The sequence below is a fragment of the Cajanus cajan genome, chromosome 9 (assembly GCF_000230855.2).
Source record: "Cajanus cajan strain Asha chromosome 9, NIPB_CcT2T_4, whole genome shotgun sequence".
In the NCBI taxonomy this organism is placed as follows: domain Eukaryota; kingdom Viridiplantae; phylum Streptophyta; class Magnoliopsida; order Fabales; family Fabaceae; genus Cajanus; species Cajanus cajan.
This window is the reverse complement of record NC_138525.1, coordinates 36,885,783-36,902,694: the sequence shown is the minus strand read 5'-3', so window position 1 is coordinate 36,902,694 and position 16,912 is coordinate 36,885,783. Positions and strand designations below refer to the sequence as shown.

The following is a 16,912-nucleotide window of genomic DNA, read 5'->3' as shown; positions in this document are numbered from 1 at the left end:
CTATTCTTCATTGTACTCTTGTTTAATTCCCTATAATCCACACACATTCTCCAAAATCCATCCTTCTTGCTCACCAAAACTACATGGCTGGCATATGCACTACTATTATCCTGAATAACACCAGATTTCAAATATTCTTATACCAAATTATCAATAACATCCTTCTGATTTTTAGCATACCTATAAGGCCTTTTATTTACTAGATTAGCACCTTTCACTAGTGGAATTTTATGATCATGACCAGGCCTAAATGGAGGTAACTAAGTTGGTTCTTCAAATATATCATCAAACTCTTTTAACAATGGGTCCATTTCCTTCGATAGTGAAGGTTGAGCAGTATGAGTGGTTAAAGACTGTAATAATCCTCCCTCCTCCTCCCTCATTTACATTATCCACTACTTCCAACTGGTCATCCTCATCAATAATCTCCAAAACATGCACTTGCAACTTCTTGTGCGTCAAACTATGTTCAAGTGAATAAGGTTCATCACAAAAATAGCAAAGGCCCTTGGCCCTCTCCTTTCATTCTTGTAAACAAGAGTCAAACTCTTCCCTGGTCTTGCCTTAATCTTACTAGCATTAGTTACTGTACTAGAAGAAGTAGAATTATCGAAACTTAATGGTTTATAGCCCAATACACCCTTTTGCTGTTTATTGACCCCATTAATCACAGAACCTGAAGTATTAGCAGCCTCATACAATCTTACTAAAGAAAAAACCTTATTTTAGTTGGTTGAAACATCTTTACCAGGACTTGAATATCCTTCTTAAGCCCTCCCAAAAATCAACTAAGCAAATACTGCTCTGAAAAATTCAAGCGAGTAATAATAGCATCAAACTCCTCATAATACTTAGTAACTGCCTTTTTCTACCTCAGATTCATTAAATATGCCATTGGATCATCACAAACATCACCAAACCTTTCAAGAATCAGTTTCTTATACTTAAGCCAGGGCAAATTGGAATAGTTGGTAGTTTTATCAAGAGTCGTGTGGCACTATAAAGCACGACCCTCCATATGAACAACAAGTTTAACACAGAAATCATCAAGTGTATTATCAATAAGAAAGACATTGTCACATTGATAGAGCCACCGGTTCACATTCTCACCATTAAACCTGGGAAAATCAATCCTAGCAAGCCTAGTTCCCCAACAATAAAAAGACCCACAATTCTGTCCTAGAATACCTGATGATCCCGATGTATTTCCCACATTACTCAACAATTCTTGCAACCTTTCTTTCATTGAATCAGTCAAAGTTCGTTGCATCGAACCCGCAAGTTCCACCAAACGAGCCTCCAATTTAGTTGACAACCATTCTTCCAACTCCCTCATGGTTGCCATATTGCAAGTTGATTCTACCATAGAAGATTAGTATGAATGAATCGTCCTAGTTGATACCAATTGTTATGAATTTTCTTAGTTCTAGGAATGTGATATAATTCGAAGAACAGAAATGGAACAGGGAACCCAATGAGAGAAAAGGTTCTGAAGAGTTTATTGTTTATTTGAGAGTTTACAAGAAATGATCCGGATACATGAAAAAGCCCCCTACTAATCGCTTACTATAACTTTATATCTGACTCCCAACTAAATCTAACAAATTCCCTTAAAAATAGGACATATCTAACTAAGTCATAGCTCATCCAGCTTTATTTCATATCACTTTATTTGTTATATATATATATATATATATATAATATGTTTTATTAGGAACTAGGTTCTCATTCTAAACAGAGCACAAGGCCAAATTAAACCTTCCGGTTTATGAGAGTCAATAATAGTTAAATCCATGTCCTTACCAAAATAAAATAATAACATGTTTTTTTTTCCCATTTTATTTTGAAAATGGACCGAAAATTGATTTACTAACATATGTAAAGAAGATTTTTATTAAGTACACCTCTAATTAATATTATACCTTTTTTACCTTTATTTTTTTTCTCAATATTCTTTCCTGTAAAGTATTTTTGAGAAGAAAAATATATAATTCTAAACACATATTTCTCACAAAAAACTTTCTAGAAGAGAAATAAAATTACTCTTTTAAAAAGTACGTTTTGAAAGTATATTTTCTTCTATAATTTTTGAAATTATGTTTAAACACTCACTTCCAAACTATAAGAGTAAAAATATATTTCTAAAATATACTTATGGAAGAGAAAAAATATAGTTTTAAAAATTACTTTCTAAAAGACAAAAGTATACTTTTGGAATTAACTTTTCAGAAGAGAAAGATTTTACTCTTCTAAAAAGAATTTTTTGAAAATATTTTTACTCTTCCAGAAAATACTTTTAAAAAGTATGTTGAGGAGTAAAAATATACTTTTAAAAAATACTTTGTAAAAACTATACTTTCAAAAAAAGTCTTCGAAAGTATAAAAATATTTCTCTTCCAAAAATTACTTTCTAAAAATATATTTTAAAAACTAACTAGTACAATTTCAAAACTATTATAATAATAATAAATATGTTGTTTCTAATAAAAAAAATCATCATAAAATTATCAACTCATACCTTTAGAATTGACATCTTCAAAAAGTTCACAAACTTGTATGTAATGAATTCAATACTAAAAATAAGGTGATAATCTTAAGTTTAAAAAATGTTGAAACTAAGAATATAAGAAAGTAAAGTTTAAAAAAGAATAATGATAACTTAAAAGAAAAATTCAAGTAATAAAAAGTAAAAAGAGGGAGACATATAATAAATAAAAAAATGGTTAGAGAATAGCACCAGAAAAAGGTGTAGAAGAAGAGAAGAGGAAGAGAAGGTAAAAAAAGAAGATAATTTTTTTTAAAAATAAATTAAGAAAAGTTATTTAAATTTTTTTAAAAAAAATAATAAAGAAGGGGGACATATATAAATAAGAGACGTGTGTACACGTATAACGTTTTCCATAAAGCAATCTTTATTCATCATGTCTCTAACATCATGAAAAATTAGGATTTAAATTTGATACATAAAAATTACTGAGATAAAAAATTAATTTCTAATTTCACATATTTTAATTGTTGTCCTTTTATATTATCATTCTAGTACGGCTAGTGTGATTTGAATTATTTTTTTCTTACAAAAAAAAAAGCATAATTAATTATATGGCAATATTAATAAACCATAAAGTGTTACATGTTTTAATATGTATAATTGTCTAATATATTTATGCATATGTTGTATGTCAGATGCCTCTTATAGTGTAGTTATGAAAAAATTACAACTACGTCTTGCTCATAAGCCATTATTTAATGATTATTTTTGACATTTTCACAGGTCACTTATAGCAGCATACTTGCTGGTTCTTAACGGTTATACGAATGTCTTTCATCTAGAAGGTGGTCTTTACACATGGTTAAAAGAGGGACTGCCAACTGTTTCAGAAGAGTGAAGCTATAGTGCCAAGTCATGTGGTGATGCCTAATTTTAACCCTAATTAATGTGAATGCTGATATACTTCAAGAAATGAACCGATGAACATTGTCACATAGTTGGTAAGGAAAAATATTCTGCCAAAATTGACAATTAATAAAATAAAATAAAAATGTGTTGGACATTCAATGGTATTATAATTTATATCTATAGACGAGCAATTTCCTATTTTCAAGAATATAATTTTTAGACTATTTTACTCTTAATCTTTTAAATAATAAGGAAAATTAATTATTTTAATAAATATTGATAATTCTTAAATATTTTAAATAAATATATATAGAATTTCTCTACTTCACTAATTAACATAATGTGGGATCTTCTGCATCTTACTCACTGTTCTCTCTCTGGCTTTGGCCACAAAGTTTTCGCACATATGAATTGAAAAATGTGAACCACAATTAGCTTTCTGTAACACAAACATGATATCATAGGGGGATTCACATAGGGATTATGCAGTTATGAAAAGTCCTAATCACTATGTATATCAGCAACAAATCAAGCATAGGTAATGGATCCTTATATTGTATGAGATAAAGAAAATGAAAGCATAAGAATCGAAAGAATATGAATGAAACAAAAGGGACTTATTAATTTGGTGGGTTCTGATTTGCACCATGTTCTTGAGCATTTCTTGTATCATCTTGCAATAATTGCTCCTTATTACCCTCGTCACAAGTGTCTCGCTCTTGCTCCCTATGAATCATATATGAAAGCAAATTAAACCTTGACATTAAATAATACGACATTATATAGTATCTATAATAATTAAAAACAATTAATTTTTTTTCACACCTGTGTTGTAGAGTTGTTTTGGTTTCCCGAAGAGACCCATCTTTGTCAAATTCGACGTGGGCCAAGCGATGGAGCCATAAGCTAACAGCGTTTTGGTATCTGTGGTCATAACATTTAGCGACGGTTTTCATGCATTGCTCTTGCCCTTCCTTTAACCACGCCATGGCCATGATTTTCTTCTCCTCTGACATCTCCAACATCTCTCTCCAAATTTTCTTTCTCTTCTCATTATACAATTTATACACTTTCTCTCTGTCACCTTCCGAACCTGATCCTGACCCTGATGCTGAACCTGATCCTGATGCAGAACCTGATGCATCCATACTCTTCTTCTCCTTTCTACCAACTTCAACTTCTTTATTTTCTCTCTCACTTTTCTTCATTGTTGGTATTATATTTCAACTTCCTCACTCTTAACTGTTATAACCGTTTACAAAGTTACAGCTGTCATTGTCAACCTAACTGTCATGCAAATCCTGTACTGCTCTCATCATGGTTTCTCTACTTCTGTTTTCCAATGTCTCCTCTTTAAACAACAATACCAAAACTAATTAATTATTGACTTAAATATCTTTTAATTCTTAAAATATCACTACTAAATTTTAATTTTTTAGCAACATTTTTTTGTTTCCATTTGTTAAAATATTATTATATATTAAATAAATAGATTTTTCTGTAATAATTTTTGAAAAATATCATTATAGATAGAGTAATATTTTTTATTTCAATATTATTCTTTTCAATTGTTTTCAAAACAAAGTCCCATATCGAGTAAAAATATTTCACATAAGTTATTTTGCAACATTTTTTAAAAAATGTTACTATAATTGTTTCTAAAATTAAAGTCCTACATCGAGTAAAAAAAATATACTTCTCTTATCTCTAATTATAACCCATAATTAAAGTCTCATGTCGAATAAATTAATGACTCATAAAGAGTATATATACTCATATAGTTATATTTAAGATAAATGAAATTTGATATTCTATATATAATTAGTAGTTACTAACTAAGAATGTCTTCCCCTAAAAAATAATTAAGAATGTCTTTAATCTTCTCTTAAAGAACTCTAAAAGTTTAGGAGACATAAAAATATAATAATTTAAATTAAAATTAATTATCATTTTTATAAAGTTAACAAAATCTTGGCAACATTATTAAAATGTTACAAAAAAATCATTAAAATGTTACAAAAATACTACTTTGATAACATTTGAAAAATGTTACCTAAATATGCAAAAATGTTATTAAAAGTCTTTAGTAACATGGACTATACAAAATTTGATAATATGTTGCTAAAGCAAATTAGTAACATTTATACATAATTAAGTAACATTTTTCAAATATTGCTAAAAATTATTTGTGCTGTAGTATATATTTGTTTTTCACTTTTTGCCCTTAATTTTTTCTTTTTTTAACTTTTGATATATGTAAAATATTTGTTTTTGTTTCAAATAAATATATGTCATTTGATGTTTGATAAGTTATTCAAAATAGTGGCTGTAACGACCCGCCGTGGTCTCTACACTTAATGGAATCGCACTATAAATTTTGTAAGCTAAGACAAATAATAAAATTGGATAACTCATAAATACAAAACATGAACAAAATATATATATATAAGAATAATAAAGTTTTTAAGTATTAGTATTTATACAGTTATCCAAAACTACTATTTCCTAGTGTCGGTCAAATCACAAAACTGTTACCCAAGGTGGTAACTCTTACACTAGGTACCAAAAAAAATCCACTCCTAGCAGTAGACTCAGTCAATAGCTCCAACCTAGTCCTGATCTGCTCCCGTACACCGTATGATCATAGCAGTCCATCCACATGGAAACAGAAGGGTAAGCTAGAATTCGATAAACAACCATACAAGTATAGGGCAAAACACTATACTACTCATTCATCCAATCATCATCACAAATGACCATACTGTTCAACATAAAAACACAACTCATTCATACAACTTAGAAGCAACTTTAATACAACAACAACAAGAATATACAACTTAATATTTAAATGCTTCTTCACGCATATACAACTCGAAGATCTCCAACAACAGAAATTAAGCAGTCTAGGTGGCATAAACCCTACCGAATCCAGCGTTTGACCTATCTCAACCAGGTCAGGTATAGAACAGCTTTAGGAACTCCGAAGAGAATCAGGTATAGACAACAAAAGTTGATTTCTCAGGTGTGCCACTTAGACTCGGAGGTCCAGTACTACTGTCAAGATAGAAGGGTTTGGGTATGAGCCTACCACGACCTTGGCTAGCTTAACCAATCCACATGTGGAGTTAGCCCACCCACTGTCCTCCAATTACCACGCACCCTCCAGTACCTAGTCAAAGACTACATCCCTAACTAGATACCTTACTCAAATTGGTCATTCAACCATGACATGGATCGAGTATTTCCATGTCGTCCACACAGTACTAAGAGATTCAACTTTAAAACAACTTTCAACTTTAAAACAACTTTCAACTTTTAAAACAACTTTCAACTTATCACCTTAGTACTATGTATCTCAACATCTGGCCGCTTGTAATCGGTATAGCTCGGCCTGGCCCTTATACTGTGGTCGCTTTGTACACGTGTGCCTCGACCTTACCCACACACGGGATCAACTAAGTCCTAGAGGAGAACAACACAACGTCCACTCCAAGGGACAACTTCCCAAGGTGGGTTTTTCAATAGATTGGGCTCTCAGAGCACCACAACTATCTCAATCCACACAATGGGATGAGCAACTTCGAAAACATCTTCCCTAGTCCTAGTGATCAACAACTCATCATTACAGTTTAATCAACTTAACAACTTAAACAACATACAACTTTTTAACAATAGACAACATACAACTTTACAGAACTTACAACAATAAACATCTTAACAACAATAGACAACTAACAACATGCAAACAACTTAATTAAACAACTATAGTCATTACAATATCAAATTAATGCAGCTTAACAACTTTATGAACAACTGCAACAAGATATCACATATTTAAAATTCATCTATCATGTCAACTGACACATAAACAGCATAAATCAACTTAAGCACTCAATAACTCAATTATTTCAACAAAAGAACACCACGCATAAAGCTTTCCTAACTCTCCTGAAATTAAACAACTAACATTCTAGCTTCCCTCACCTGAATATTGGCTCAAATAGCCAAAACTAAACAAAAGTAGAATTTCCCTTCGAGGCTCAACACGAAACTTCAATCCACCCAAATCAAGCTTTCTAATCTGAATTTCAAGAAATGACAGAAGACATTAGTGGTCTAAAGAAGAAAAGGAATCATACAGAGAAATTTGGGAGAGAAAGGAGCTCACAGACCCAGAGACCTTCTCTATAAAACTTCTCTCTAAAAACTCGCATTCTCCTTAAGGCCCTCAACCCCTATTAATAGACTTTCCGGAAAGGCCAGAACGGCCTGTTTCGAAACTGGAACGGCCCGTTCTGTACTGCTTCATCAAGTGCAAAAACCTCAAGAAGAACAGCCCGTTCTAAAATCAGAACAGCCCGTTCTGGAACTCATCCAGAACGGCCCGTTCTCCATCCAGCACGACCCGTACTCCAACCAGAGCAGCCCGTTTTGAAATTTGGAACGGCCCGTTCCCAACTACGTTTCACAGGTTAATTTAATAGTTTGGAACGGCCTGTTCTAGATTGGGAACGGCCCGTTCTGGCTACTAAATTAGCCACATTTTTTTAACTATGTTACAGTGGCAAAAATTACCATAAAGAATAAAAATAAAAAAATAGAGACCAAAAATTATGCAAAAAATTTAGGGATCAAAAGCAAAAGAAATAGGTATATTTTAGGGGAAAAATATTTGTCTTAATTAATTCAATTACAATACATGAAAAAGTTAAAAGTTATTTTTTGTCCCACTAAAAATTTTTAAATAGATTTTAGCCATCTAAATTTTTTTTATTAAAATTGTATTGTATGATGAGGTTCCATCCTATTTTGTAACTTCATCAGTGATGATGTCTTACATGAAAAATGAAAATACAGGTGGAAATTATTTTTAATTTCTCTAAATTCCAAGTTTGCTTATGTTCCTCTAAAATTATTTTGTATTAAATTAGTTCTTGTAAAAGTATAACAAACTGAGTCTGGTTCTTAAGATATGCTAATTCCATTTTTTTTAGTTGATAGTAAATATAATTCAATATTTTATTTTATTCAGTATTATAGTATTTGCATATTCACAAGTGATTATCATAGTGAAAAACATCTTCTAAAGGAGCATATTTTTTGCTTCGTTTTTTAGAGCTACAAATTTCATTTTAGTATAAAATTTATTTTAATTGTCTATATGAAAACATTTTATTTTATACATGGAAATAATAATATATAACGTCCAACTTGTCAAAAAAAATATCAAACAAAATAAAATTAACATTTTTAAAAGAACATACTCAACTTGTTCTATTTTCACATAGACTAATTTCACAAAAGATTTAGAGAACCAAAAGTGATTTTAAAAAACTTTAAAGAGATTGTACTACCTATCTCAGTGAAGCCAAGCCAATTGCCTTAGCTCACCTACATTACCTCATCCAAATTGAGCTGGCCTCCTTCAACTAGCCTACACCAAGCTCCTTGTTTATCATCATACAGTAAAACCCTAAACGGTCAAAACCTTAACGGCTACCAACACAAATATCTTTGATGAATGTCATATCTTAGCACATTGTGATCACCTAACAAAATATCTTTGTTAATCTAGAATAATATCTCTGTTAATCAATGACAATATTCTTATGAAATCACAGAGAGATATCTTTGAAATATCATACAACATTATTAAACATATATACAGGGTTCAACCCTAACTTCATTCTTCACCTAAACTCCCCTCTAACTTAAGCGTTTGAAGGTCTTTGTAGGTTCCCTTATTGTAGACATTGGAGAAATAAGGATATCACACCACCTTAGGAGCACTTACAAGATTCTAGTAGGATCATTTGACGCATATTGTGGGACCGAAGCAAAACTATCGTTTGACCACATATGACCTCCACCCAAGAACAAGTAACGAATGACATCATGACCTCTGTAAACACTATGACGGAATCATGCCAAGGCCAAGAAGACCAAGAGGTGAGACATTAAAGGACCCAAGAGGAATGGGTTAAGTTTGAGGACCTTTCATATCATTAATTTGTACATAGTAGTTCTTGTATAGGTTCATTTTTGCCTTTGTATTTGTAAGACACTTTATTTCTTTCTTGATAGGATATTCTATTTACTATTTAGGGTAGATTCCTTGGAGACTTTTACTCTATTTGACCTTGTATTAAGGGTCATTCATTTTTACATTTTCAGTAGTAGAAGTGGCGTGACAATTAGCAAGGTGTGTAAGTGTATCTAGTAAATGGACCAGAGTTGGGTCTAGGCCAAATTTTACACATATTAGGCTTGTTTTGCTCCATATTTCCTAAGGAATTCATTTAGCTAGGTCTCACCATCATTTGGTGAACCTAACTAAACTAATTCCAAATTATTTGGATTGGATTAAATATGGAACCAAGCCCATGGCCACCCACCTGATGTTGTGTATTTTACTCGTATTTTAGCACTTTAATTACAAGAATTCATAGCATAATCATGCATATCTTTCATGTTTTTAATAAATTTTTATATCATTTTCCTATTTTATGCTTTTCTTGGTATGTGTTGTGTTTTCTCTGAGCAGGATCAAGATTTAAGAATTAAAGAGGAAATGCTGAGCTACAGGGAAAATCACGGCCGTGATTCTAAATCACGCCCGTGATTCACCAGAGGAAATCACGGCCGTGACTCCCAATCACACCCGTGAACGCCACTGACCCTTCATAGATGTGCTCCAGAGAAGATCACGGTCGTGATTCTCAGTCACGGCCGTGATTCACTTCGCGTCCCAGCTTTTTAAGTTTTATGTTTTATTTTTATTTTATCTTTGTAATTTTTATCTTGGTAGTTTTACCTTTTTACCCTTTTAGGTTATAAATTAGATGAGGTTAGCCTAGAACGGGATTTTTGTTTTCGGAGACAGTTTTTTTTTAGTTTTTGACACTTGGAGAAGGTTGGGCGCCTGTGCCATCGACTCTAAGGTTTGCTTTTCTTTTATTCTTCTTTTCTTGGAGAACTACTATGAACTCCTGTGAGTAGTTTCCCTTTTTCTGGGATCAGGGCTTAGCCTCTGAGAACCTCTTTATTAATGCATTATTCAGTTTCTTAATTTTATTCCAATTCTTGATCTGTTCTTTTATATTTTATATATGAACTTTAATATTATTGTTTTCATAATAACATTAATTAAGGATGAACTGAGAGGAGAACTTGATTATAATTATGATAAACAATTAATCTTAATTTTCATAATCATAGATAATTAGGGATGAACTGAGAGGAGAACCTAATTATCGGAACCTAAAGGAACAGACTTGAGTGTTAAATCACGAGAGTTGATTTAAGCTTTCGAGGAGCAATAGATTAACAAAGATCTTAATGGGTTTAATTGAACGTAATTACCACGAGAGTAGAGATTAATTTTAATTAAACACGTCCTCGTAGCCTGAGAAGGTGCAAGGATTAAATTAGGTTAAGACTACCTTCAAGATGGAATAGAATTAATTAATGAAAATAATAATTCAATATTGTTGGAACTCTTTGTGCGAACCCTAGATTCCCGGAAATCTCCTTATCTTATCTTAAAGTTTTATCTTATTCATTAATTGCATTACTATCTCTTTTACCATCAAATCTGATCTTATCATCTCAAAACAAAAATTCAATCTGTTTTAAAATTCAAATTAAAATACTAGTAATTCTAGGTCAAACACGTAGTCCCTGTGATTCGATATTTTTTACTTGACGACAACCGTACACTTGCGGTTTTCCATACATCAAGTTTTTGGCGCCGTTGCCGGGGACTACGTCTCTTGATTTAAATTACAATTATTTTAATTCGAATTTTTTTATAAAAAAAAAAAAAATTAAATAAATAAATAATTTTTTTTTTAGTGTTTACTTCTCCAATTCAGATTTCACGGGTCACTTTCTTTTTTTTTTTGCAGTGCCTTAGGGTTAATGCAAAAGAGATCTCTACGTCTTGGGAAACCAACACCACTTGATCCTGAGATTGAAAGAACTCTCCTGAGAAGGAAAAGAAACCTTTCTAGAGAATTTGACATGGCTGCACAACGAGATAATTTACCGCTTCGGGATTACTCTGCACCCGTAGCTCGTGGGATACCTGGAGGGGAGATGCAAACTGGAGCTACTGTACCAGCTTCTCTGGTGAATATGCTCAAACAGAACACCTTTGGAGGACTACCATCAGAAGATCCTAATGACCACTTAGAGGGGTTCTTGGAAATCTGTGAGACCCAGCAATTTGATGATGAAGTTTCTGATGGAATGCGACTCCGCTTATTCTCACTCACCTTGAGAGATAAGGCAAAGGTGTGGCTAAGAACAGTGCCTAGAGAAAAGATAGCAACTTGGGAATTATGTGAAAGAGCTTTTCTAGAGAAATTCTTTCCTCCTTCTAAAACTAAAGAATTGAGGAAGAAAATCACTAATTTCCAACAAGGCACTGGAGAGACTATTTATGAAGCATGGGAGCGGTTCAAAGGATATCTTCAAGCATGCCCACAACATGGCTTCAACCGTTGGCTTACCATCCAATTTTTCTTTGAAGGATTGGACCAACAAAGCACCATGATATTAGACTCAGCAGCTGGAGGATCTTTCATGGGGAAACCTATTAATGACTGCATGATTATTTTGGAAAATGTAGCCTCAAATCACAGCCAATACAGTGAAAGAGAAGTCACAGCAAGGAAAGGAACTCCGGGGCGATATGAAGTGAACAATATTGAGTTACTCTTAGCAAAATTTGATACTCTTAATCAAAGATTAGACAAGATGGAAAAAGCTAAGGTTAATTCAGTGGCTACAAATCAAGTATGTGACCTTTGTAGGGAACAAGGGCACACTGCAGTAGATTGTACCTCAATTTTTACTGGAGAAAAAGAAGATACTACTGAACAGGTGGCAGCTTCTCATAATTTCTATGACACTCCTCGAAGAGAGAAGAGTAATCCATATTCCAACACATACAACCCTGGTTGGAAGAATCATCCTAACTTTTCTTGGAAGAATAACCCAGTTCAAGGAACTAGCAATCAGCAACCTAATTTCCGTCCGTCCAATCACTTCATTAATGGGGAAGGAAATCCAGTACAGACACCCTCAATTCAACAAAGTGTTTCAAGATTAGAAAACCTTATGGAGAATTTTGTCACTAATCAAAAACAGACCAATGATTCAATGGCAAATTCTATTCAAAACCTTGCTGTCAAGGTTGAGAATATTACTCTCCACAACAAGATGCTGGAAAATCAAATTGCACAGTTGATGCCTAGTTCAAACAATTCTCCAGGTAAGTTCCCAGGTAAAACAGTTGCAAACCCAGCTGAAAATGTTAATGCTGTTACTTTAAGGAGTGGGAAGAAATTAGACAGACCTGTGTCTAATCAAAATGATAATATTGAGATTGATGAAGACGCTTCTCCTATGGTTGAAAAACCTGAAAAAGAGAGATTAGAAAAAGAAAAAGTATCTTCATCAAAGCCTCAAACTGTTTATCACCCTCCAATTCCTTTTCCTCAAAGGTTAGCAAGGACTAAACTTGATAGACAATTTGAAAATTTTTTAAATATGATCAAACAAGTGTATGTAAACATTCCATTTGTAGAAGCTCTACAACAGATGCCTACATATGCTAAATTTCTTAAGGATCTTTTAGCTAACCGAAGGAAATTGGATGATAGAGAGACTGTTACATTGATCCATCATAATTTGCCCAAAAAACTTAAGGATCCTGGTAGTTTCTCTATACCTTGTCTCATTGGAAATCTAAGGTTTGAAAAAGCCTTATGTGACCTTGGGGCAAGTATCAGTTTAATGCCTTTATCAATTTGCAAGAAATTAGATATGGGAGAATTAAAGCCTACAGCAATGTCAATCCAGTTAGCAGATAGATCTATAAAATATCCCATAGGAATTTTAGAAGATGTTCTAGTTAAGATAGGTAAATTTTTAATTCCGGGAGATTTTGTTGTTTTAGAAATGGAAGAGGACAAACAAATACCAATCATACTAGGTAGACCATTTTTGGCTACAGCAGGCGTGATAGTAGATGTCAAACATGGAAAATTGTCCTTATCCATTAATGATGAAACAATGGAATTTAATATTGCTAAATATGTTAGACAACCTTCTCTTGAAAATATTTGCTGCAGGGTTGATATATTGCCTAAAGACATGGAGGAAGAAGTCATGAGATCTATTTTGAGGGATCCCTTGGAGAATTTTCTAGTTGGAGGAAAGCACATAGATCTTGAGGGGATTCAACCTAATTATGCTTGCTTGATCGATTCAAGTCCCCCGTGTAAAGAAAAAGATCCTCTAGTAGAAAGTCTTCTTGAGTCTTCAACAGATTGGCAAGAAGAAAACTCTCCAAAGTTAGAACTTAAACCACTTCCTTCATCTTTAAGGTATGAGTTTTTGGGGGCTAATTCCACTTATCCAGTCATAGTAAATTCAGCTTTAAATGAAAAAGAAACTGAAAAACTTCTCAATGAGTTGAGAAAATTTAGAAAAGTTATTGGATATACTATGGCTGATATAAAGGGAATTAGTTCTTCATTTTGTATGCATCACATCTTCTTGGAGGAAGGATCCAAACCTTCTGTTGAAGCTCAAAGAAGACTAAATCCCAAGATGAAAGAAGAGGTAAAGAAAGAAATTTTGAAATTATTGGATGCTAAGGTAATTTATGCTATATCTGATAGTCCTTGGGTAAGTCCAGTTCATGTGGTTCCTAAGAAAAATGGGATTTTAGAAGTAGAAATTTTTGATGTATGGGGAGTAGATTACATGGGACCATTCCCAAGTTCTAAAGGTTACAAGTTCATATTAGTTGCAGTTGATTATGTGTCCAAGTGGATAGAAGCGATTCTCGCTCAAACGAGTGATTCAAATACTGTCATTAAACTCTTCAAAAGAATTATATTTCCAAGATTTGGGGTCCCAAGAGCTGTGATCAGTGATGGAGGCTCACATTTTATTGAAAGAAAGTTTGAATCTCTCTTAAAAAAGTATGGAGTCACTCACAAGGTTGGTACACCTTATCACCCTCAAACAAGTGGACAGGTAGAAATATCCAACAGAGAAATCAAAAAGATCCTTGAGAAGACTGTATCTACAACAAGAAAGGACTGGTCTTTAAGATTAGATGAAGCTCTTTGGGCCTACAGGACTGCTTACAAAACACCTATTGGCATGTCTCCATTTAGGCTGATTTATGGCAAATCTTGCCATCTTCCTGTAGAGCTAGAACACAAGGCTTTGTGGGCAATAAAATACTTCAACTATGACCTAAAGGATGCTGGAGAAAAAAGGAAATTGGAACTCAATGAGCTTGATGAAATCAGATTAGACTCGTATGAAAATGCTAAGATTTACAAAGAAAGAACAAAGAGGTGGCATGACAAGCATATACATAGAAGAGAATTCAAGCAAGGGGACTCGGTGCTATTATTTAATTCCAGACTCAGATTGTTTCCTGGAAAATTGAAGTCAAGATGGTCAGGGCCTTTTACAGTTCAAAAAGTATATCCTTATGGAGCTGTAGAAATCAGAAACGATAAAGGCTACATATTCAAGGTCAATGCACAGAGATTGAAGTTATATTTCCATGGGGAACACTTAGAAAAATTATACTCTATGGTTCTTCAGGAACCTACTCAAGTTTCTTAAAAAAATAAAAAATAAATAAAAAAAAATAAAAAAAAATAAAAAAAATAATAATAATAAAATAAAATTTCAGAGTTCCAGAGAGAATCACGACCGTGATTATAAATCACGGGCGTGATCTTTTCTGGAAAATTTTTGGAAAACCCCAGAGAGAATCACGACCGTGATTTATAATCACGGGCGTGATCTTCTCTGGAAAATTTTTGGAAAACCCCAGAGAGAATCACGACCGTGATTATAAATCACGGGCGTGATCTTCTCTGGAAAATTTTTGGAAAACCCCAGAGAGAATCACGACCGTGATTATAAATCACGGGCGTGATCTTCTCTGGAAAATTTTTGGAAAACCCCAGAGAGAATCACGACCGTGATTATAAATCACGGGCGTGATCTCCTCTGTTTGAATTTTTGAAAACTCACAAAGAGAATCACGGCCGTGATTTCCAATCACGCCCGTGATTCCCTGCTGACGCTCAACAGATACAACCCGTGATTTTTGAAATTCCCCTTTCCCTTATATATTTTTCCCCCTCCTTTTACATTCTCACTTCTCTCAAACTTACGAACTCTGCCCATTCTCTCTTTTCTTCTCTCCCAAACCCTAGCTTCTCACTTCTTCTTCCTCTTCTTCCCTCTTCCTCCCACATTCACTCCTTCCGTTCATCCATGGCTCCCAAGCGCACCCGTACCGTTGGTTCGTCCTCCACCGCTTCCGATACCCACAGTTACGAGGAAGAAGCAAGTGAAATTCCGCACCTTCCTCCGAGGTTCTATCGGAACGATGAACAGCGTGAGCGGAACGAGGTATTACGCTTCCGCACTATCCATCCTACCAGGTATCTCGACTTCCCATTTATTCGTAAGTTGGGTTTACGTGCTGATATCAATTTCATGTTAACTAACATTGGGTGGACAACCTTTGCTACCATGCATAATGATGTTGTTTATCCTCGACTAGTTCTTGAGTTCTTGAGCTCTCTCCACACGGAAATATTATCTGGGCCAAATTGTTCTGAAGGTTTGATTTCTTTCCGTATGTTTAACCAAGAACACGAATTAACCCTGGCTCAGTTCAATAATATTTTTGGATTTCCCACTGGAGGGAGCACGAGAACCCCAAGTTCTTTCAACCCTGGTTCTTTTTGGTATAGTTTGACAGGTACAAGTAATTGGGTCGCTGGAAAATGTAATTCCTCTGCTTTCCGCCATCCCGCCATCCGTATTATGCACCGCTTTATTGCCTCTACTGTTTTGGCCCGAGGTGATTCTGAAGGAAAGGTTCGTTTGAGCGACCTTTTACTTTTATGGGCTATGATGGAAAACAGAGAGGAGCCTATTGATTCTGGCAGTCATTTGGCACGACAGTTCTAGAGTATTTCCAATACCAGCCACGGTGCGATTGTGAATGGCGGCCTCATTACCACTATAGCCAAACACCTTGGCTATCACGCTTGGCTGGACCAGTTAGAACCACTCCCTGGAAGCCGTACTATTAATTTTGCTACCTGCTCTTCTATGAACTGCATTGCGAAAGATGAAGATGATAAATACTACTTTGTAGTAACCCAGTCGGGAGTGCACCACCAGTTACCAAATCCAACATACACCGTGAAGAACCGGGCTACACGGCAGTTTCCACTGGAGCCATTAGAGGACCTACCTCTAGCAGCTGAGGAAGCGGCTCCTGCAGATGAGGAAGCAGCTCCTGAACAACCCCCTATACATCCTGGACCTGAGGTGGACAATGCTGCTATCCTGGCAGCTATTCAATCAATGGATAACCGGCTGAAACAAATGGATGAACGCCAGCAGCATTATAATTACATGGTTGATCAAATGTATCAATGGCACATTCAACGG

General features: G+C 34.2%; 2 protein-coding genes and 1 non-coding gene across 5 annotated transcripts in view; 1 reads left to right on the top strand and 2 right to left on the bottom strand.

Annotated features, from left to right (window-relative positions):
* LOC109813334 (rhodanese-like domain-containing protein 14, chloroplastic) overlaps nt 1–3,556 on the top strand; it is a 46,861-nt gene extending 43,305 nt beyond the window's left edge. For all 3 annotated transcript variants that reach the window (XM_083063164.1, XM_083063163.1, XM_083063162.1), the window contains one exon: nt 3,272–3,556. Coding sequence is in view for 1 of the 3 variants with exons in the window: in XM_083063162.1 (XP_082919288.1) it covers nt 3,272–3,386 (115 nt within the window). In the remaining 2 variants the exon portion in view is untranslated. The remainder of the gene's footprint in view (nt 1–3,271) is intronic.
* A 252-nt stretch (nt 3,557–3,808) lies between these two features.
* On the bottom strand, nt 3,809–4,624 carry LOC114915542 (uncharacterized). Its single transcript, XM_029270400.2, has 2 exons — nt 4,223–4,624; nt 3,809–4,123 (listed from the first exon to the last, which is right to left on the bottom strand). The coding sequence occupies exons 1-2, from the start codon at nt 4,603–4,605 to the stop codon at nt 4,018–4,020; spliced, it is 489 nt and encodes a 162-aa protein (XP_029126233.1). The 5' UTR covers nt 4,606–4,624; the 3' UTR covers nt 3,809–4,017.
* Nucleotides 4,625–11,788: 7,164 nt separating this feature from the next.
* On the bottom strand, nt 11,789–11,895 carry LOC145952254 (small nucleolar RNA R71). The gene has a single exon (XR_014429933.1). It is a non-coding gene; the product is annotated as a small nucleolar RNA R71 (small nucleolar RNA).
* Nucleotides 11,896–16,912: the final 5,017 nt, after the last annotated feature.